Consider the following 22,707-nt stretch of genomic DNA (forward strand, 5'->3'; position numbering starts at 1 on the left):
TTTCCCTGTAAACCAGGCACACTGTGTTAAATCCTAACTGGTGTTGCTTTGAATCTTTGGCTCAAAGCAAAATGGTTGTGTCATTTATAGACTTACAATTAAAGACTTCACTTATTTCTGCAAGTTTTTTCCTGTGAGCAAGCAGAAGAACTCGACATGCTTATCCCACGGATATCCTGACTGTCCCCAGTTTGCTTTGCAGCTTGAGTATGGATGCTGTGAGTTGCCCATGACACATGAGAGAGTGAAAAAGCTTCCAAAATTTTTCTGAGTTGGTGTACACAGTGACCCTTCCCGAGTAGATTCATTTTACATTTTGAAGGGAAAAAAATGTTTCTCACCCTTCTTTGGTTTCAACTAAACAACGAACTGGTGAGGCAAAAACAACAATCTCACTTACTCATACTTCCTTGTTCTGTAAAGTAATAGGTAAAATTTCCAAGGAATATATTTTGAGGGACAGGTAAGCAAACTGAATTGAAAATACTGAGTTCTTCCTTTAGACTTTAATCTGCTGCTTTACCTTAGATGCAAATTTTTTTTGATTAATTTTAATTATATTTGACTGTGCTGGGTCTTCACTGCCGTGCAGGCTACTCCCTAGTTGCAGTGTTCAGCTCTCTGATTGCAGCGGTTTCTTTTGTTGTGGAGGGTGGGCTGGCTTGGACTTCAGTAGTTGCGGCTCCTGGGTGCCAGAACACAGGCTCAGTAGTTGTGGCGCGTGGGCTTAGTCGCTCCGCAGCATATGGGATCTTCCCAGATCAGGGATCGAACCTCGTGTCTCCTGTGTTGGCAGGAGGATTCTTTTCCACTGAGCCACCAGGGAAGCCTTAAATATGTTTTTTAAAAAACTGCTGTTACTGGTAAGTGGTATCCTTGTTGAGTGTTTGCATAACTGATGTTACTTTGGATGGAGTCTTAAATATTTGAGTATTTAATCAAATTGTTTGGTGATTATTTTGGCCCATGGTAAAATGCCTTCCAGGACAGTCTTAAGCCTGGTATCCATAATTTCTAAAACTTTCTTGGTCCAAGTCTAATTTGTGCATTTTAGAACTTAGTTGCTAAACATCCCTGATAACTGAAACCATCAGATATGCAACAAAAAAGGCTTAGTTGCGGTGTATTTTTAGATGAGTCATGGTATAAAAAGAGTTCCTCAGTGTTCTTTGGAGTTTTTTGTATTTATCCTACATTCATGTTTGTGTGACGCATGAAAAAAGAAACATTTGCCAGGGCCAGTTCAGTCCGAAGCATGAGCCAAGGCCTGTCCATGCCAGCTCCCTGTATCCTGTCAGCATGAAGCATGGCTCATGGCCTCTGGCTAAAGTGTTTAATATGATCACTTTTATCACATAGGCTTCCCAGGTAGTGCTAGTGGTTAAGAATCTGCCTGCCAATGCGGGAGACGCAAAAGACACGGGTTTGATCCCAGGGTCAGGAAAACCCCCTGGAGAAGGAAATGGCAACCCACTCCAGTATTCTTGCCTGGAAAATTCCATGGGCAGAGGAGCCTGGCACGCTACAGTCCACGGGGTCGCAAAGAGTTGGACATGACTGATCACACATTATTCTCTCACACAGGAAGGGGAAGAAGTGGGGCCAGCATTTGCTGCACATGTCCTAAAGGTCAGGCTCGCTGTCTCGCTGTCCTTGTTACCTCAATAAACTAGGTAAGTGATGCATCCACCATCTTCACTGCCTCATTTTCTTGGGCTTTCACTCTGATCATCCCAAACCTGAGTTTTCTCCATTCCTTGGATTTTTTTTTTTTTTTTTTTGCCAATTATTTCTCAAGAAACCAAGAACCATACTTTTTTTTTTTTTTTTACCCACTGGATGATCATGCAATTTATTTCTTGCTTTTTACCAAAAACTTAAGATGATTTCTAAAATAATGCATAATATGTCAAGACATATATTACAGAGGGATGAGGAAGACAGAATAAAGTGGACAGGGAGGCCTGGGCCCAAGAAGATCTGTGCCCTTCCTTGCTTTACTCTCTCTGCCAGCAGAGGGTGTGGCCTTTGTGCCATGGCTGTGCGCAGTTGACTCTTCCCTTCAGTCCAATAGGAATACTGCTCAGGCTGCCCAATGGGTGGCCAAGTCTCCCTTTGGTTTTCTCAAACCCACGCACTTCACTGTGTAGGAAACAAAACTCAGAGCTGGCTTTAGTTTTAGAAAACAAACAACCGTAAGATATACACGCTTCTTCAGCACTCACTTTTGTGTCCTCAGTTATGCCAGATGCCCATCCTTTTGGCTAATGTGTCTACTGGCCCAAAGAGGGTAGTTGTGTGCTGTCAGCCCTCAACATGTGAAAACAGTCGGGCTGGAAGAGGAAGACTAATTTACCTAAGGCCCTCCCACCCCCAGGCCAGGAATTATGTGGAGTTGGGCCATGATTTCTGTCCTCTGATTTCCAACCAGTGTTGATTGGGGATTTTGTTGCTAAACTGGAAGTATGTGTAAACTAAAGTTTGCTTGTTTAAGGCATTCATTTGCTTCCTCCTGACACAGCCTTCGCTTCTAATTAGTTTATAATAGTGGCACGTGGGGGTGGTGGCTGCATTCATTGCAGTGAGAAGCAACAGCTGACGGCGAGGGTGGCGTGCCTAGCACTCTCCATGGGATCATCACTACAGTTGAGGATCACTTCCAAACGGCCCCGCTCCCTCAATAGCTCCTGAGAGTTTCAACTCTAATTGTGCCCAGAACAATTAATGACACTTGTTATGATGACCTCACATTATCAAGAACAGTTTCTTTGATGTGTAGTCGATTATACCTATGAAGGCAATGGAGCTCTTTAAGAATCTAACTAATCACATACATTTCAATAAAATTACAAAAAGGAAAAAGAATCTAACTAGACTCACATGTTCTACACTGCATCGCCCTAATTGAGGTTAGCTTTCTTGGTGGCTCAGATGGTAAAGTATCCACCTGCCAATGCAGGAGACCTGGGTTCGATCCCTGGGCCAGGCAGATCCTCTCTAGAAGGAAATGGCTACCCACTCCAATATTCTTGCCTGGAAAATCCCATGAACAGAGGAGCCTGGCAGGCTACAGTCCATGGGATCCCAGAGTTAGACATGACTGAGTGACTAAACACTTTCACACTTTGGACAAGAGTGAGTGGAGTGGTACATTCAAGTCTAGATGGACCGGAAACCTGGTAAGAGATGCAAAGATGCACTGAAATAAAAACATTTTTAAATTTGTCTTTCACATTTACTTATATGTAGAAGTGAGAACATATTCATATCTGCCTATGAAGCAGAAGTGGAAACTAAAGAAAATGTTTTAGGCTTAAAAAAAATTTATTTTGTAAAGGTGCTAAATTTACCTATGCTGTGACATGGTGCATATAAAAGTGTGTAAAAATTGAGGCTATGGTAAATATTTTTTAGTAGTTTTTTTCCCAGTCTTTTAAAGTGAGGAAATGACTTTTAGCTTATATAACATTTAAAAGTCATTTTGAGCACTGATGAAACAAAATTTTTTTTTTTTTTTTTTTTTACATCTTAAGGTATATATTCACTTTCTCTTGAGAGAGAGAAAATAGATATTTTTTTTTAAAATGGGTATTAAATATCAGGATGGGGAACACATGTATACCTGTGGCAGATTCATTTTGATATTTGGCAAAACTAATACAATTATGTAAAGTTTAAAAATAAAATAAAATTAAAAAAATAAAATAAAATAAAAATGGGTATTAAATAGATGTGTAAAATTTTGTTCTGAATGAATTTTACTTCTTTAATATGGGAAAGTATTGTTCTAAACATGAATCGTGTTGTGTTGTTTAAAGAAGATGAGAGACAGGAAAAAATATTCTCTTTCTGCATATTTAGTGGGTGTTTCCAAAATAACAGGCTGACATCAGTTTCTTCTGTTCTTCCCTCTGTATGTTTCTTTATTCACTAATGCTTGTAGGGAGGTCATTGTGTAAATCATCTGTGTCATGATCTTGGCTTCATTCCCTGTGTTCCAGGTGGGCCAGCCATGAGAGGGTACCTTTTGGCCATCTTCCTGAGTGCTGTCTTCCTCTATTATGTGCTGCATTGTATATTGTGGCGAACAAATGACTACGGGTAAGTCTTATTTTTGCTGCTTAAAAATGCCCCCCAACCGGGTTTTTCACATGGACACACAAATGATATTAGAAGGACCTATTACAAAACAAACAAACCAACCCTGTAACATTTGGAGCCTTTTCTAGCTTTTCCATTATAAGTTAGAGTTTTACCATCCTAGTATCTTATTCATTACAAATAACCGTTTAAATATTGGTAAGCAACATTGGGTTTTTTTTTTTTTTTTTTTTGGACTTTTCAGTGAAGCAGTGCTCTTGACCATCTTTGGGATTCTGCTTTATATAATTCATCTTTTTGAATTGATGGAGTAATTCTTAGACTCGGTGGCATTTGAGTCTTCAGTTCAGTCACTCAGTCGTGTCCGACTCTCTGCGACCCCATGAATCACAGCACACCAGGCCTCCCTGTCCATCACCAACTCCCGGAGTTCACTCAGACTCACGTCCATCGAGTCAGTGATGCCATCCAGCCATCTCATCCTCTGTCGTCCCCTTCTCCTCTTGCCCCCAATCCCTCCCAGCATCAGAGTCTTTTCCAGTGAGTCAGCTCTTCGCATGAGGTGGCCAAAGTACTGGAGTTTCAGCTTTAGCATCATTCCTTCCAAAGAAATCCCAGGGCTGATCTAAGAGTCTAAAATACTGGGATAAGATTGTTGATAAATGTGGACACTTACGTATGGTTTCCTTTGTTTAAAAATATTTGCTGAATAGTGATATAGGCAGAATTTGAAGTGACTTTGACTTGAAATATTACATACAAAATTTGGAGAGGCACAGATAGCTTTATTACAGAGAAAACTCCTATATTAAGCTTTTTATCCTTTTCCCTTTTCTATTTTGAAAAGTATTTACTTAGTTTGAATAAACAGATTACAAATAAAAATTAACTACAATATGTGACCTGAATAGAAATGACTGGAACAAATACAGCACCGAACTTGATTTCCTTGCACTAGTCGCAGAGCATGTAACAATTGAGAAAGCTTCAAAATCAATTATATTTCTTTGAAAAAGGAGTAACAGCAGTTCCTGATCTATCACAACTAGTCAACTTAAATACAAGCTTCCGGACATGAATTTCATGAGTGAACCCACATGATCATTTTTTAAAACAAGGAAATTTTGACAAGTTGAAGTAAAGTAAAATGGTTCATGGCCTCTAAGCAACAGGTTTTGTTTTTTTAAAAAACAGAAGAAAATTCAGAGCAGCATTGTCACAGGATAAATTAACGCTATACTACTATATACAAAATTTTGCTAGAGCTGATTAATGACAGTGCAACTTTTCAAATTAAAGCAAAACAAATCCAAAGATTAAAAAAATGATTCTGTCTAATCTGAAAGTGTGCTGATTTCTATAAGTCACAGAGCATGTGATGTAGGGCAACTGTCTATACTTTCCTTGTGATGTGTTTAAAAAAAAAGGGAGGTGCTCCTAAAAGCAAAGAACTTACTGGAATTAGAGACTAAATTGACCATGCAAGTGTGTCTCTCCATATGACTGTTGCTGGTGCTTATCAGTGCCAACCAGACATTTCCCTGAGTCACTCTATGACCACTGTCCTTCTGGGATTCAAGTTCACAGTCAAGGCTGGGCTGTTGGGTTAAAAAAAGAGCACTGTTGTCATTTAACCTTTTATACCTCCCTCAATTTCGTAACACCTGAATAAGTCCAAATACAGGATAGTTAATCATTTCTTTTTCTAGAAACAAATGAAGTCACTTGTCTTTCTTGTTAATTGATGCTTTTTCTGCTTTTTCTCCTGGGAATGATTTTTTTTTTTTAACTTGAAACTGAACAGATGAACCTCAGTTTATATCTAAAAAATAAACTTGCCAAATGTTGCTGATACTAAAAACAGATTAGTTATTGTGAGAGAAGAAACAGATAATCTAGTTTAAACTGTGTATTAAACATTTTATAGCATATAAAATGTTTCTTAGCATTAAGTTTTTGTTATGATGCTACCCTAGGGAGAAACGTTAAGGAAAAAATCTTTCCCGATTATCTTCAATGTAGTTAACAACAAACACCTCTTATAATGGTAATTAATATGAATTTGTTTTTTATAAAGTATTCTGATTTACCAAATTTCACATTTAGATGGGGTGGGGAGAGAGGCTCTCTCTTCCTAACTTTCCAAATTCTTGAGCTATACTTTGCTTAACTACCATTCCCACCAAGAGTTTGAGACCATTGATAACCATGCTAGTCTATCAAGAACATTCTAAAATATTTTCTATAATAAAGATAAATAGAAAAGTTAATATACATATTGCTTTATTTTGCAATATTTTCAACAAACCATGTAAAATTACATGTTTTGAACCAAAAGTATCCTCAGTTACACAAAATGGTTTTTTTTAACACTGAGGATGGGTTATTCAAAAATGCTAAAATGAAAGCTTCAAAATAGATTATGTCTTTTTCTCCTCAAAATATATCTTTAAAACTCAGAATTCAGAAATTACTTTGCTTGAGTTTCCCAGAGTTCTGATCAGAAATTGCCTACTGTTTAGTATAAATGTTTAAAAAAAAAAAAAACTCTTCTGCAAATGACTAGAGCAGAAAAGTTGTGATGTGGACAGCAGGTTGGAAAACCCAATTACTTAGCTTGTAAATGTATAATGTAGTTCTGGAGAACAGCTGTCTGTTAGTCTTGAGGTATCCTTTCTTCCTATTGCCAGTCCTTTGGCAAGGAATCAAGTCTTAATGACCTTTAAATTCTGAATGGGTGGTATTATATGACATCAAATAAACCACAAAAAACTCCTTCACTTAGACAAAAGTTCAGTATTTTTTGCCAGTGTTTGAATAGTAGATGCTAGATCATGTTTCTAGGTTTTGTTTTACTAAATTAAAAAAAAAATGGTGCTTCTGCATTTGATTTCATTACTGATTGGTTGAAAAATCATTGTAGTGCTCTTTATGGAAGGAACTTAGGCAAATCATTGTAATGCTCTTTATGGTCGCTGGAAAAACCCAGTGCCAGGTGCATGGGTTTGGCTGTAAGTTTTGAGGTTTTTGGACAACCCGGCTTTGATCCCTGGGTGGGGAAGATCCCCTGGAGAAGGAAATGGCAACCCACTCCAGTATTCTTGCCCCGAGAATCCCCATGGACAGAGGAGTCTGGCAGACTACAGTCCATGGGGTTGCAACAGTTGGACTCGACTTGGTGACTAAACCACCACCACCAATGAGTCAGAGATCTTAGAAGTCTGATCCTACACCACGTGAGCCTCCTACAGGCATCTATCCCTGTATCTTTGCCCCTTCCTGTCTCTGTTCCACACTTAGTAATGGGAGATAAGAACAGAAGAAAAAGCACGAAGTTGGCTAGATTGCTAATTCCCAACAAATCATATTCTGGCTCACAGGGGAAATGATAAAGAAGACAATGAAAAGGGTCCAAATTCAGCACATTTTTTTGTCATTAGAATTCGAGGCATGTTCATGTCACTCCTAAACTAACACATTACTCCACAGAAAATATTGTGAAATTACCTCAGATGCTGTGAACTTGCTTCCTTAAGCAATAATGAATAATTATTGTCTTTAAAAAAAACACTCAAAATTTGGCTTCACTATATCCTGAAATAGTTTGTTTTCTATTTTAATAGACTTGGAAGCCAAGTAATATTTTATACTTTATTTAGTCCTCTGACTATAATTTGACTTTCATGGCTTGGTGTCATATCCCACCATATTTATTTATCTTCCTTACAAGTAAATCAAGAAGTTTTTGCCATTTGGGGTATTTACCAAAGATGAGTCTCTTCAACTAGCCTTATAGTACAGAAACCTAGAGTTTTAACTGAGAATTTTGTACTAAAAAAGTTTAAAATTGAGTCAATCCCTGAAGGGGTTAGGCTATTTCTGTTTGAATCTGATGATTATAGAAGAAAACTGATTGGTTTTCTTTTTTAGGTTAATTCTCCGTACAACTGATGATCATTCCTAGTTTCTCACGTAAAGCTGTTTTCCTCTTTCCTGGCTGCGTCTGGATCCTGCTGCCCCGTCCCCTTCATCTAGCTTCATTGTCATGCTCTGTCTTGTTTCACAATACCCTTTCACATGGTGGAGACAAGTGTTCCATTCAGGAGACACACAAGCACCTAACCTGTGCCAGGAACAGAGGAGAGTTCGCTGTGACGCCAAATAGGGGGACGGTGGAGTCCCCAGGTCACAGGCAGGGGCTATGAAACCTGCTCAGGGCAACGTCTCTCTGGCATTTACTGCCCATAGGTATCCACGCAGGTGGCATGGAGGACCTTGACAGCCGTGTGCATTTCTCAGGAGTTCAGGAACTTCTAAAATATGAGCCAGGTCATGGCTTCCATACTGTGGGAGTCCTAGTTCTTCTTTCTTTATTTTTTTCCTAGTTCTTCTCGAAGGGTCCTTTGAGTCGCTGCTCTCTGACCCTTCTGGGTCACTTGTCACCTCAGCCTTTTTTCTGCTCTCTCTTGCTTTATATCCATGAATCCTCAGACATGTCCAGGACTAGGAGAAGTTTCTGTCCTACCTCAGGGGCTACAGTGAGGATTCCTATCCCCTGTCTGAGAAGCCTCTCCCTGGTGATACCGCTTGGGTTCCCAGGGCGTTTGCTTCCCTTTGGGCTGACTGCCCAGTTCTACTTTCTGACTGACGCTATTTTTTGTCTCCTAGGGTGACACCTATGGAAATGAAGCAGAGAAATAAGATCCGGTCTTGTTTATCAAAGCCAGCTTTTGCCTCTCTCCTGAGGTAAAAATACAAAAGAAACCGTGGCACACAAAATGTTCAAAAATGTGTTTGTAATTGTTCTCCACACTTGTTTGCTTTTTTTCCTGTGCAAATCTTAACAATGTAAAATGGATACCCTACATTTAAGGAAGAGCTTGACTGTCCTGTCTTTTTGTGCTTTTAGTCAGAACTCTGCATATATTTTAAGAAAAGGCATTGAAGAACTCAGTCAGACCAGTTTTCTTTTTACACAGGTGAGATTAGAGAGGTCTGGTTGTCTTTGATCATAAGCGTGCACTGTCCTTTTAGGGTTTTATTTTCCCACCCTCGTTCCCATGTTAATTTTCCGCCCTTTTTATTTTGTGGTTTCTCTGCCTTACCTCTAGGTTAAAGTTTACAGCAGAAATTTTCCTTTCACAAACTTTTAATGAACTTCATAGAATGTAAATAATGATTGTTGATTATGGTTGTCAGGACTTGAAAAGAATTTACTCTTCCATCCACAAATATTCTTTTATCACCACAGCTTTGATAGAGTGCTGGTCAAAATGCTTCCAGAAATAAATGACAGTCAGGTCTGGGCATATTGAATTGTGTAAACACATACAAGCTTTTCAGCATTTTTGTCTGTTACGGATCTAAAATTCACATTGTCTTTTTTCCTTATTTCCTTATATTATTGTACTGTCCTGTCAACTTAAAAAATATTCACAGCCTAAAAGTTGAGAGTTATGCTTTATGTGGTGGGCATTTTTAGGACTTCAAGTCCAGGAGGCAGCATCTCAAGTAACCCTGAGAGAACTGCTTCAAGGAGGGAAAGCTAGGTTATATAGAAGTTTTGCAACAAAGAGCAGGTAGTCTGAATGTTAAAAGATTATTGTTAATTAAAGGAAAACCAGATCTCTCAAGGAATTTAGTGCTTTTCTGTGTATGGAAAGATGCAAGAGTCTGGGCCCACTGAAATCATTGCTTTGACATGCCCCTTGGCTATCTGGGGCTAATGTCCTGTTTTCACATCCTGAGTTCCCTCAGGGCTCACCAGTTCACCATCAGTGGTGGCTACAATCACTGATGACTAAGACATTATTTACTGGTATGGCAGGAAATATTCCATTTCTCAGTACCTTTCCGTGACTGGTTCTTAATCTTTAGGGGCTACCAATTCCTTTCAAATCAGCCAACTCTGGAATGCTTTAGAAACATAAATATTTTTATGTCTAACTATGGGTGTGCCATGGCTGCTTGTAGTCAATCCATGGATGTGTGTCCGATTAGGACCATTGCAAAACTAGAAGAGTGATTAAAAAAATTTTTGTTTACCATGACCCATAGTAAGAAGTATATCTTGCCTTGGAACTTAGTGTTTGTACTAAGTTTATTTATAATAAAAAATAAACAATGTTTACCTCTCCTACTCCAGATACCCTATAATCTGTTCTATTCACTTTTTAAAAATGAGCTGATCTTGACTTGCAAAATTGACTTCATGAGCCACGAATGGTTGCAGACAGCAGGTTTGGAATGCTTCTCTAGAATCAAGGTACTCTTTTATCTCTAGCTTTAGGGAAGAAAGGTATTTCGTTTCTGAGAAAACCCAAAGGGGTTAAAGTATTTATGAAAGACTGCTCAGCAGATGTGTAAGTCTGCACACCTGTCCTTTGAATAGTATTCCTTGGAGACAGGGCTATCCTTTGCCAGTAGCCACTGGGAGAAGCTCTGCTGGGAAACCTGGCAGTGTTAACCTGTGGTTAATGTGCTAGGACTGGACACCTTTCCTTAGTGTTGAGGTTAGGCGTGGTTTCAGCTTTGTTAGCTGAAACAAATGGGTTAGTAACTCCAGATAATAGTTACTTCACTTTTTTATAGCTTCTGTTTCTTTATCTTGTCAACTGAATTAAAAAAAAAAAAAGCACAACCTAAAAGTTGAGAATGTTTTACTTGGGAACCTTATTACCTTACTATAGCTCAGCAGGTAAAGAATCCACCTGCAGTGCAGCAGACACAGGAGATGTGGGTTCGATCCCTGGGTCGGAAAGATCCCCTGGAGGAGGAAGTGGCAGCCCACTCCCGTATTCTTGCTTAAAAAAAATCCATGGACGGAGGAGCCTGGTGGGCTACAGTCTATGGGGTCACAAAGAGTTGGACACGACTGAGCGATAGAGCAGAGCACAAACACTAAGGACTGGAGCCTGAGATGGCAGCCTGTCAGATAGCTCTGAGGAATTCTTCCAAAGAGGCAAGGGAGGAGCCAGGATACAGAGTAGCTTTTACTGAAAAAGACAAACAGACATGTTGTCAAACGTTAAAAGATGACTGCTAATCACAAAAACAGACATCTCAAGTTATTGATTTTCATGCGTTTCTATAGATAGGAAGATGCAGGAGTCTGGGTTTATTGAAATTATTCTTTTTGTTATGCACCATAACTGTCTAGGGCGCTAAGACCAGTATTCTGTTTTTCTCCATTGTGAATTTCCCTCTGGGGCAGCTGTAGGCTTGCTGGCCTCAGCATCCTTTGTTTACTGAAATGGCAGGTCACCTTTTTTGTCGACAGTCTAAATTGACTAGTAGAATTTACTTTTCTTTCCGGGCTTTCGTAGGAGTACCAAGAGCAGCTATGTAATATGATTATTGTAATGTAATATAACCCACTGTAATATAATACAATGTCATGTATAATTATTATAGATAAGGCTGATACTTATTGAGCCCCAACTATGTGTGAGACATGGTACTATCAACTGGAAAAAAAAAAGAAAAAACACACAACCTATAAGTTGAGCATTATGTTTTACTTGGGGTGTTACTGAGGACTTAAGCTGGGGATACAGCCTCTCAGATAGCTCTGAGGGACTGTTCCAAAGATGTATAGGAGAAGCCAGGATTTATAGGAGTTTTTGCAAAAACAACAAACCAACATCAGGGAGTCAAACATCAAAAGATTAGTGCTAATTAAACCAGACAGACATCTCAAGATAATGAATTCAGCCCTTTTCTATGTGTGGGAAGATGCAAGAGACTGGATTTTTGGAGTTACTCCTTGGATATGCACCATAGCTATCTGGGGCCAGTATCCTGTTTTTGTTTTTCTTCCTGAATTCCCGACAGAGTGCAGTTGGGGTTCAGATGGAGTAGCTGAAGGCTTTAAGGCTTCATCATCCTTTGTTTACTGAAATGGCAGGCCACATTCTTTGCCAACAGTGTTGAACAATTATTTCATTTAGAAATTTAAAGTCAGGAGACCTGACACTTATCTTCCCAGAGCAGATCCCAAGCTTAGAGATCAACCGTGATACAGATAATGACCTTTTGAAACTGGCTGGGATCCCTCTCCCCAGGCTGCTAACACTTGTCACAACTGAATCTGACATATACACTCTTCTCAAGTAGGAAGAGGGGTGTGGTCTCTCAGCTCTTTGCTTAGTGTGAATATGGTGTCAGTTGTCAGTTCAGCTCTGGAGATCTTGAACTCCTCTGACTTGCCCAGGTTAGTAGTTCCTGAGAAGCAAAACCAGGATAAAGCTGAAGCTAATTCATCCTTATTTGTGCATGCGCGCATGCTCAGTCGCTTCAATTGTGTTGGACTCTTGTGACCTCTGTGGACTGTAGCCCACCAGGCTCCTCTGTCCATGAGATTCTCCAGGCAAGAATACTGGAGTGGGTTGCCATGCCCTCCTCCGGAGGATCTTTCCAACCCAGGGATTGAACCCATGCCTCCTGCACTTGAAGGTGGACTCTTTTCCACTGAACCATTGGGGAAGCCCTCATTCCTATTCTAGTGCTTCTTATTTCCATTTGTCATGTGGCCTCTGAAAACCCAGGGGCACTCTGATCTCCGCCTGCAGTTTATTTATTTAGGAAGAATAAAACTGGTAAAGGTGGAAAGAAGGGACCATTAAAAAAACAGAGATGCCTCATGAAACGTTCTTGTCTGAGAGAGTACCCGAGTATAGCAGCGGGGCAGGGAAGCAATAAGACACCCGTCATTCTTGAGTATATTTTAATTTAATGACATCAGGAGAGAGTTCAGTTCTAGTTACCTTTAGCTTTTAGTGTATTTTAATTTTCACTGCTGACAACAGCTTTATATATATGGTATCTTTTCTTTGGGGAGTGGGTCAGCATTTATACTTTTATTTTCCCTCATTTGTTCTTTTGTTTCTTCCTGTAGATGGCTGTCTTTGGGGTTCACTTGTATTTAAATTCTGTGTCCCCTCCCCCAAGCTGTTACATAATTTTGGTTTTACTACCTGGAAAGCATTTCCATTCTGGGTGTGTAGTTCCATTGCCTGTCCTATTCTATGTAACATTTAAATAGTGTTTAAGATGATTTTGAAAGAATCTTAAAAATAATTATATGCTCATTTTATAGTCAATATAACGATAGGAATGACATACTACAGTTTTTTACAGTTGTGATTTTAAAAACCTGCAAATATTATACACATTTGGGAAAGTCATTCTTCATCCTTATCTTCCAGGTATCATCAGTTTCACCCTTTTCTGTGTGCAGCTAATTTTAAAAATACTGCTTCCTTCTACGGTAGCGATAAGTTTGATTTGCCCTATGGGATGAAAGCATCAGGTCAGTAATATTACTCTTACCCTGCCCTAATACTATGACTGGTGTTTGATGTGAACCACATGTTTTTATATAATTTTAAGGTCTTTTAATCTTTTTGTTTCATAGTGATTCCTAAGGATGTGATTTTTGAGATTGGGTGAAAGGAATTATATTTTAATATGTAAATCCCCATTCCTTTTGAGTCAGTGTAGAATAAAAGAATGAAGAAAGGTAGATTTTTGTTGTTGTTGTTGAGAAACTGTTTTTCCCACTTTTGTTTTACCACCGTAATTCGTGAGTTCGATGCCTTACTAATTTATTCCAGTTAAGAATTAAGAAGACAATTCTGTGGATTAACTTCCTCCTGTCTCCCACTTTGCCTCTTTACCTAGGTGTTTTATGTCATCAGCAAGCTCTAGGTCCTTGGTCAGTCTTTTAATTTAATCAAAGGATATTTTGTTTTTGCTAAATTTAGAGAGAATTGCTCCATCCACTAATGATGAAACAATTTTCCCTCTGCTTACTGACCACTGCTTTGCTTTACATTCTAGATTTTTGAGAAATCCTGAAAGCCTTTTAGGTGACAAGTCTATAGTTTCCTGAGTTAGATTTTGCTTATTCAGCTGATCCTGTGTGTGTATTTAGAATACGTTGTAGAGAGTTTGATAAGTTTAAACTTGCAGAATATTGAGTTCTATATCAATATCATTTTCGGAATCATCTGATATGGTAATTTTTGGTTATGATTATTTTCAGATTAAGCATATTATTTTTCTGAGATTTTTGCACAGTGTCCTTAGAGTGTTTATATTTTAGGTGCCCTTGTTAAGTAGTGCTGACTAGTTGCAGTTATATCATGAATTTTCACCAGGGAATAAATCATAGATAATCATACCAGTTTGAAGTGGATTTGGGGGAGGGCAGAGGATAAAGTGGTTTACCATGTGCCTAAGAAGTCATGATGGCTTTTATTCCTAATAGTCCACTTGTTTTCTAGCCACACACTTTCGACTTGCTCTTTGGAAACTGCCGAATTGTGATATCTTTGATGAGTTTGACAAGTGAGTTTGTTTTCTTGCTTCTGTTTTACTTTTAGCTAAATTTTAGTACAAAATATGTACTTCAGTGTAACATATATTCACTCAGGAAGATTCCATAGCTTTTGTGCATAACTAAAATACCTAGGAGTTATTTCTGTGGCACTTGAAGTAACAAACTACAAATATAATTTAGACATTGCATAATTGTTGGCTCAAAATTGCAGACAGTCTTGATTACACACCATGCTAGTGCCAAGTCAGGACATTTTTAACCCACAGTCATCTTTTCTAAGTTGTTGTTACTGAAGAATTAATTCACACTCCCTGTTGATCAGCTCACAGCCTCCCTCCATGGTCCCCATACATTCCCATACATGCTCTAAATTGCTCAATCATGAGAATCTTTTCTGTTTCGCTTGAATATTGGATTTCAGAAACAGCTCTCTTCCTTTTATTCAGAATTATATTTGAGGGAAGTGAACGATGTGCTTAGACACACATTTTCTGGCAACAAAAGGCAGTTTAGTTTTTGGAAAATTTGGGGGTTCAGTTACGCCTTAGGAACTGAGTTGCCTAAGACAGACTTCTTAGCAAGTCAACTTATTTTACAGAGATGGGCTTATTTTCCTCAGTTTTAAACTGAATTTTGGAATTTAGCTGGTTGTCCAGTGGGATGAAAAGGGTGACCTGCAGATGTGAGACCTCTATTGAAAAGGAAAATGGGCAGAATTCCCTTCTTATCCAGGAGAATAGAGGCACTTTTTGATACATACAGAAATGATGGTAGTGGACAAAAGTGTGAAATTGGAGATAGTTCGCAAGACAGCACTGGAGGAGCAGTGCCAGATTTTGTCTGAATTTATCTCATTTTTCTTGTCAGGGACCCAGATTCGGTTCAGTTCAGTTCAGTCACTCAGTCATGTCCGACTCTTTGTGATCCCATGAATCGCAGCACGCCAGGCCTCCCTGTCCATCACCAACTCCCGGAGTTCACTCAGACTCACGTCCATCGAGTCGGTGATGCCATCCAGCCATCTCATCATCTGTTGTCCCCTTCTCCTCCTGCCCCCAATCCCTCCCAGCATCAGAGTCTTTTCCAGTGAGTCAACTCTTTGCATGAGGTGGCCAAAGTAGTGGAGTTTCAGCTTCAGCATCATTCTCTCCAAAGAAATCCCAGGGCTGATCTCCTTCAGAATGGACTGGTTGGATCTCCTTGCAGTCCAAGGGACTCTCAAGAGTCTTCTCCAACACCACAGTTCAAAAGCATCAATTCTTCGGTGCTCAGCCTTCTTCACAGTCCAACTCTCACATCCATACATGACCACAGGAAAAACCATAACCTTGATCAGATGGACCTTTGTTGGCAAAGTAATGTCTCTGCTTTATTGAGGTGTAATTTATGTAATAATGTTGATTCATTTCAGATTATACTTTTTATAATTTAAAACCATTCCATCAACCTAATCACTTTCAATTTTTATTGCATATCCACAGCAGCCATATAGTTCTGAGATAGAAACCAGGCCAGAACAAAACCTCCAGTCATGGTCTATCCAGGGCTGGATGTTTAAGAGTGATAGTGGTTATGTCTTAAATAATTGTAGCAAGTCTCTGCAAATCTTTGAAAAGTTCTTTGTCCCTGTAAATGTGAGATACTGTCAGGATTATAGATGGAACATGACTGGAGGTTTTGTTCTGGCCTGGTTTCTATCTCAGAACTGTTGTTTAGTTGCTCAGTCATGTCCGACTCTTTGTGACCCCATGGACTGCAGCATGCCAGGCTTCCCAGTCCTTCACTAGCTCCTGAAGTTTGCTCGAACTCATGTTTATTGAGTTGGGGATGGTATCTAACCATCTCATCCTCTGACACCCTCTTGTCCTTTTGTCTTCAATCTTTTCCAGCATCAGGGTCTTTTCCAATGAGTCAGCTCTTCTCATCAGGTGGCCAAAGTATTGGTGCTTCAACTTCAGCATCAGTCCTTCCAATGAATATTCAGGGCTGATTTCCTTTAGGATTGACTGGTTTGATCTTCTTACTTTCCAAGGGACTCTCAAAAGTCTTCTCCAACACCACAGTTTGAAAGCACCAATTCTTTGGTGCTCAGCCTTCTTTATAGTCCAACTCTCACATCTATACATGACCACTGGAAAAACCATAGCTTTGACTAGACGGACGTTTGTTGGCAAAGTGATGCCTCTGCCCTTTAATACATTGTCTAGGTTTGTCATAGCTTAAAACTATCTATGCTTTATTTAGTTGCTTTCAGAGCCACTCTCTACACAAGTGTTCATCATCTGTACGTACCTCAGCCAGGCTACTTCCTCTCTTCTTACTGACTTGGTCTGGCTCTTCCCCACACTTCCTCCTTTCTCACAGGGAGTGCCCCCCACACCCGCCATCAATCCACATCAGGTTCTTAGTGTCACCAGCACTGGGAGGGAGGCGGGTGTGGGTGGTGGTAAAGGACTGCAAGTCATGCTGATGGTACAAGGGTTCTTGGATCTGAACTTGTGATGGAAGTCACATCAGTGTACAGACAGAAACCATTCAGGTGTGGAGTGAATGGCGAATATCCCTGTTGGGGCCTCCCAGAGCGAGCACAGTGATGCACTGGACACTCAGCACTGCTCAATTGCTTGTTTGACACGTCCAAAGTTGGTCCCTAGAGATGTCAGAAAAAGTGTTTTGAAAGTAAATAAGAATACACTTGTGACAAAATTATCTTCATTTACATATTGACTTTTAGGAGGAGCTCACATGTAATAATAAATTTGACCTACATTCTAAGTATGGGCTTCCCTTGTAGCTCAGTTGGTAAAGAATCTGCCTGCAGTGCAGGAGACCCGGGTTCAATCCCTGGGTTGGGAAGATCCCCTGGAGAAGGAAATGGCAACCCCTCTCCAGTATCCTTGCCTGGAAAATCTCATGGACAGAGGAGCCTGGTGGGCTGCAGTCCATGGGGTTGCAAAGAGTCGGGCACGACTGAGCGACTAACACTTACTTACTTACATTCTAAGTACGTCCTTCTACATTTGCCTGAAACCTACAGTACAACCCAAAGATCATAGCAGGCCTCAGCCCATGCCCAAGTTTATATTTTAAGTAAACTCCAGCAAAGCAGAATACACTAAACTGCCAACTGCTGCCTCAGAGTCCCCTTAGTCTGTCCCCCGAGTGACCTTTATATGGTTCTCATTTCTCCTCTTTGCCTGGGAAAATGCTCTAGAAGAAAGAGGTCTGAGAACAGTTGGGCTTCTCAGGCTGAGGACCTGGACCCCCTCTTAGTTGAGGAGCCCTCCTGGAGCCTGCTCTGTGGATCTGGGAGCTGTGGCCCACGTGCATTAGGAGGGGTCTGTGGGTGCACTCTTTGTAGGATTCTGTGGGTCAGAGAGGAGAGGGGCTCAGGTGGAGAGAGGCAAGAACCTCCTTTTCAAGTCCCTTCCTCCTTTGGCTTTTCTATTCACCCTCTGTCCTCCCAGAAAGCTTCAGATATTTTTTCATTGTTTCAGATCTGAATTCTTTACTTACCCCATGTAGCAAGCATGATCTCTTAATTGGGGTAGATTTCTGTTTTGTTTTTTTGGCTGCTCTGCCTGGCTTGCAGGACTTTAGTTCCCCAGGGAGGGGTTGAACGTTCATCCTCTGCGGTGCAAGCACTGTCCTAGGGACGTCCTGGGATAGATTACACTGTGAATGAGAAAACTCCAAATATTAGTTCCGTTTATAAGATACAAATTTTCCTCTTTCTGACAATTGTCATGTAAATGAAGTCTGCATATAAGCATTCTCAGACCAGCTCAGTGACCAAGGCTTCTCTATTGTGACTGATATTCCTCCCTATGGTCCATTCTGATGGTTGGACTTTGACCAGTCATATGTCACATTCTAGCAGTAGAGGGGACAAAGGAGGAAGGGCATGCCCCTAGCCATTGAGACTTGCCTCCTTCTTTAAGGCCATTCCCCAAAAATTACATACAACCCATTATTACATCCAGTGATGTGCTGGAGCCAGTTGGTACCAACTTGTGAGAGCTGCTGCTCTTCCCAACTCTGTGTTCAGTGCCATCAAGGTGGAAGATTGAAGTTAGCCATGGTGGGAATGTATACCATGGAAAATGGCAATGCTACGAACCTAGGCTCCCCATCATCTCCCTGTCTCCCAAGGGGGACTCGTTGTTAAAAAAAAAACTTGCTAGCAGCCACCAATTATATCCCACTGGCTAGAGGTATAATCACAGGGCCACACGTTGCTGGGAGGTGGACTGGAAAGTGTAGCTTCTATTCTAGGTGGCTGTGTGCCCACCTAATGAAACATAATTATTGAGTGGCCAGTAACAGTCTTTGTCAGTGTTGTCTACCATCTTCTGTTTCTGTGCCTGGAAATATTCAAGATTCTAAAGTCAGTTATGTAACACTGTACCAACCTAGCTCACTGGAAGCAGCCAATTGTGGTTTGTCTCTTGGAGATGAAAGCTGTTGAAAAATGTTGGTGTTGCAGATCATTCGGAGGTGGAGTTTCTTCCAGAGGTCTTTTTTATGCCATCTTTGTAGGTAACGTGAGTAAAGTAACTCAGTGAGGCAGATCAGCCTTTTTCTGAAGTTAGTACCATGAAGAACTTGGGCCAGAATTAGAGGGGAGGGAACAGGAGTGTGTGTTTGGCCATAACTCTGTGTGGAAGAGCCTTGGAGTTGTAACAATTCCATGCTTGTTCTTTGTTCTACCTCCATGCTTCCCTAACCTCTTTGCCCCCACCACCAACACTGCTCCCCACCAACCTGTTCTGTTTCAGAGTTTTTGGTCACTTAGCAAAAATTGTGATAATTGGCCTCTCCTCTTGTAATTACATCTGTTATATTTTCGTTATATGAGAAGTATTCATTTTAGAAAAAATATTCATTCTAGAAAATTGCCTTTCTCCATGATTTTGTGACTCATTTTTTTCTCAGTTTTTTCCTGTGAAAAGATGAGAACACACAATAGGCCATTTGCATCCCCCATTCTTATTTTATTTGTTTATCTCTTTGGTATGTGTTTTTTTTTTAATTGAAATATAATTGCTTTACAATGTTGTGTTTCTGCTACACAGTATTGTGAATCAGCTATATGTATACATATATCCCCTTCCTCTTGAGTCTCCCTCCCACCCTCTCCCCTATTCTGCCTGTCTAGGTCATCACAGGGCACCGAGCTGAGCTCCCTGTGTTATGCAGCAGCTTCCCACTAGCTCTCAGTTTATACATAGTACTGTATATATGTCAACACTATCTGTCAATCTGTCCCACCCCCACCCCCTTGCTGCGTCCACAAATTCATTCTTTACGTCTGCACGTCTGTTCCTGCCCTGCAAGTGTGTTCATCAGTACCATTTTTCTAGAATCCATGTATATGTGTTAATATACGATGTTTGGCTTTCTCTTTCTGACTTAATTCACTCTGTATGACAGACTCAAGGTTCATCCACATCACTTCCACTGACTCAACTTCATTCCTTTTTATGGCTGAGTAATATTCCAGTGTGTGTGTGTGTGTGTGTGTGTGTGTGTACTGTATCTTCTTTATTCATCATCTGTTGACGGACATCTAGGCTGCTTCCATGTAAATAGTGCTGTAATGAACACTGGGGGTACATGTGTCATTTTGAGTTGGGGTTATCTTAGGGTATATGCCCAGTAGTGGGATTGCTGGGTTCTATGTTTAGTTTTTCAGAGAGCCTCAATACTGTTCTCCACAGTGGCTGTACCAATTTGCATTCCCACCAACAGTGTAAAAGGTTTCCCTTTTCTTGACACCCTCTCCAGCATTTATTGTTTATAAATTTTTTTGATGATGGCCTTTCTGGCCAGTGTGAGGTGATACCATAGTGTATTTTTGATTTGCATTTCTCTGATAATTAGTGATGTTGAGTATCTTTTCATTTGCCTCTTGGCTATCTGTATGTCGTATTTGGAGAGATATCTATTTAGATCTTCCACCCATTTTTTATTGGATTGCTTGGTTTTTGATATTGAGCTCCGTAAGCTGTTTGTATATTTTGGAGATTAATCCTTTGTTGCTTCATTTGCAAATATTTCTCCCATTCTCATGGGCTTCCCAGGTGGCACTGGTGATAAAGAATCCATGCCTTCTAATGCAGGAGATGCAAGAGAAGTGGGTTTGATCCCTGGGTCGAGAAGATTCCCCTGGAGAAGGAAATGGCAACCCCTCCAGTATTCTTGCCTGAGAAATCCCATGGACAGAGGAGCCTAGTGGGCTACAGTCCATGAGGCTTCAAAGAGTCAGACATGACTAAGCAACTACGCTTGCACAGACTCCCGTTCTGAGGGTTATCTGTTCATCTTGTTAATGCTGCAAAAGCTTTTAAGTTTAATCAGGTCCCATTTTTTACTTTTTGTTTTTATTTCCATTACTCTAGGAAGTTGGAGAAGGCAATGGCACCCCACTCCAGTACTCTTGCCTGGAAAATCCCATGGATGGAGGAGCCTGGTAGGCTGCAGTCCATGGGGTCGCTACGAGTCGGACACGACTGAGCGACTTCACTTTCACTTTTTGCTTTCATGCATTGGAGAAGGAAATGGCAACCCACTCCAGTATTCTTGCCTGGAGAATCCCAGGGACAGGGGAGCCCAGTGGGCTGCTGTCTATGGGGTCGCACAGAGTCAGACACGACTGAAGTGACTTAGTTGACTCTAGGAAGTGCATCAAAGAGGATCTTGCTGCAATTTATGTCAGGGTGTTCTGCCTATGTTTTTCTCTAAGAGTTTTATAGTTTCCAGACTTACATATAGATATTTAATAAATTTTGAGTTTATTTTTGTATATGGTGTTAGTATTCTAATTTCAGTCTTACATGTAGCTGTCTAGTTTTCTCAGCATCACTTATTGAAGAGACAGTCTTTTCTGCATTGTATATTCTTTCCTTCTTTGTCATAGATTAAGTGGCCGTAGGTGTGGGTTTATCTCTGGGCTTTTTATTCTGTACCTATTTCATAGGTCTGTATTTCTGTTGTGGGTGTGTGTGTGAGTACCATACTCTTTTGATTACTATAGCTTTTTCGTATAGTCTGAAGTCAGGGAGCCTGATTCCTCCAGCTCTGTTTTTCTTTCTCAAGATTACTTTGGTTATTTGGGGTCTTTTATGTTTCCATACAAATTGTAAATTTTTTTGTTCTAATACCATGATGAATGCTGTGGTAATTTGTTATGGATTGCATTGAATCTGTGGATTGTTTTGGGTGGTGTATTCATTTTCACTATATTGATTCTTCCAATCCATGAATATGATATATTTTCCCATCTGTGTCCTCTTTGATTTCTTTCATCAGTGTTTTATAGTCTTCTGAATATGGGTCTTTTGCTTTCTTAGGTATATTTATTCCTTGATATTTTATTCTTTTTGTTGTGATGGTAAATGGATTCTTTTCTTAATTTCTGTTTCTGATCTTTCATTGTTAGCATATAAGAATGCAAGAGATTTCTGTGCATTAATTTTGTGGCCTGTAACTTTACCAAATTCATTGATTAAATCTAGTAGGGTTTCTGATGGAATCTTTAGGATTTTCTATGTATGGTAATGTGTCACTGCAAACAGTGAGAGTTTTACTTTCTCTTTTCCAATTTGTATTTCTTTTTCTCTTCTGATTGCCACGGTGAGGACTTCCAAAACTATGTTGAGTAGGAGTGGAGAGGGTGAACATCCTTGTCCTGTCCCTGATCTTAGAGGAAATGCTCTCAGTTTTTCACCATTAAGAATGATGCTTGCTGTGGGTTTGTCACAGCAAACAGAGTGTGTGTGCTAAGTTGCTTCAGTCATGTCCAACTCTTTGTGACCCTGTGGACTGTGGCCCACCAGGCTCCTCGTGGGCCACATGGGGATTCTCCAGGCAAGAATACTGGAGTGGATTGCCATGCCCTCCTCCAGGGTATCTTCCCCACCTAGGGATTGAACCCAGGTCTCCTGGTCTCCTGCATTGCAGGCAGATTCTTTACCACTAGCACCACCTGGGAAGCCCTGGGCTTGTCATATGTTGCCTTTATTATGTTGTCTTTATTATATAGGTTCCCTATATGCCCATTTTCTGAAGATTGTTTTTAAAATCAGAAATGGGTGTTGAATTTTGTCAAAAGCTTTTTCTGTATCTATTGAGATGATCATATAATTTTTATTCTTTAATTTGTTAATATGGTGTATTATGATTTTGTGTATTTGATTTTGTGTATTTTGAAGAATCCTTGCATTACTGTGATAAATCCCACTTGATCATAGTGTATGATCATT

The 22,707-nt window shown here is 40.1% G+C and overlaps 1 protein-coding gene across 11 annotated transcripts in view; it reads left to right on the forward strand.

Annotated features, from left to right (window-relative positions):
* ST3GAL6 (ST3 beta-galactoside alpha-2,3-sialyltransferase 6) overlaps positions 1–22,707 on the forward strand; it is an 86,723-nt gene that overhangs the window by 38,839 nt on the left and 25,177 nt on the right. For 8 of the 11 annotated variants that reach the window (XM_055567896.1, XM_055567895.1, XM_055567901.1 and 5 more), the window contains 5 exons: positions 1,585–1,673; positions 4,002–4,101; positions 8,770–8,847; positions 13,308–13,411; positions 14,388–14,451. In XM_055567896.1, the coding sequence (XP_055423871.1) occupies positions 4,013–4,101; positions 8,770–8,847; positions 13,308–13,411; positions 14,388–14,451 (335 nt within the window). In that variant the 5' untranslated portion in view covers positions 1,585–1,673; positions 4,002–4,012. Of the gene's footprint in view, positions 1–1,584; positions 1,674–4,001; positions 4,102–8,769; positions 8,848–9,010; positions 9,081–13,307; positions 13,412–14,387; positions 14,452–22,707 lie in introns of those variants that run through there. The other 3 variants (XM_055567906.1, XM_055567903.1, XM_055567905.1) reach the window with 3 other exon arrangements.

The sequence above is a fragment of the Bubalus kerabau genome, chromosome 2 (assembly GCF_029407905.1).
Source record: "Bubalus kerabau isolate K-KA32 ecotype Philippines breed swamp buffalo chromosome 2, PCC_UOA_SB_1v2, whole genome shotgun sequence".
NCBI lineage: Eukaryota > Metazoa > Chordata > Mammalia > Artiodactyla > Bovidae > Bubalus > Bubalus kerabau.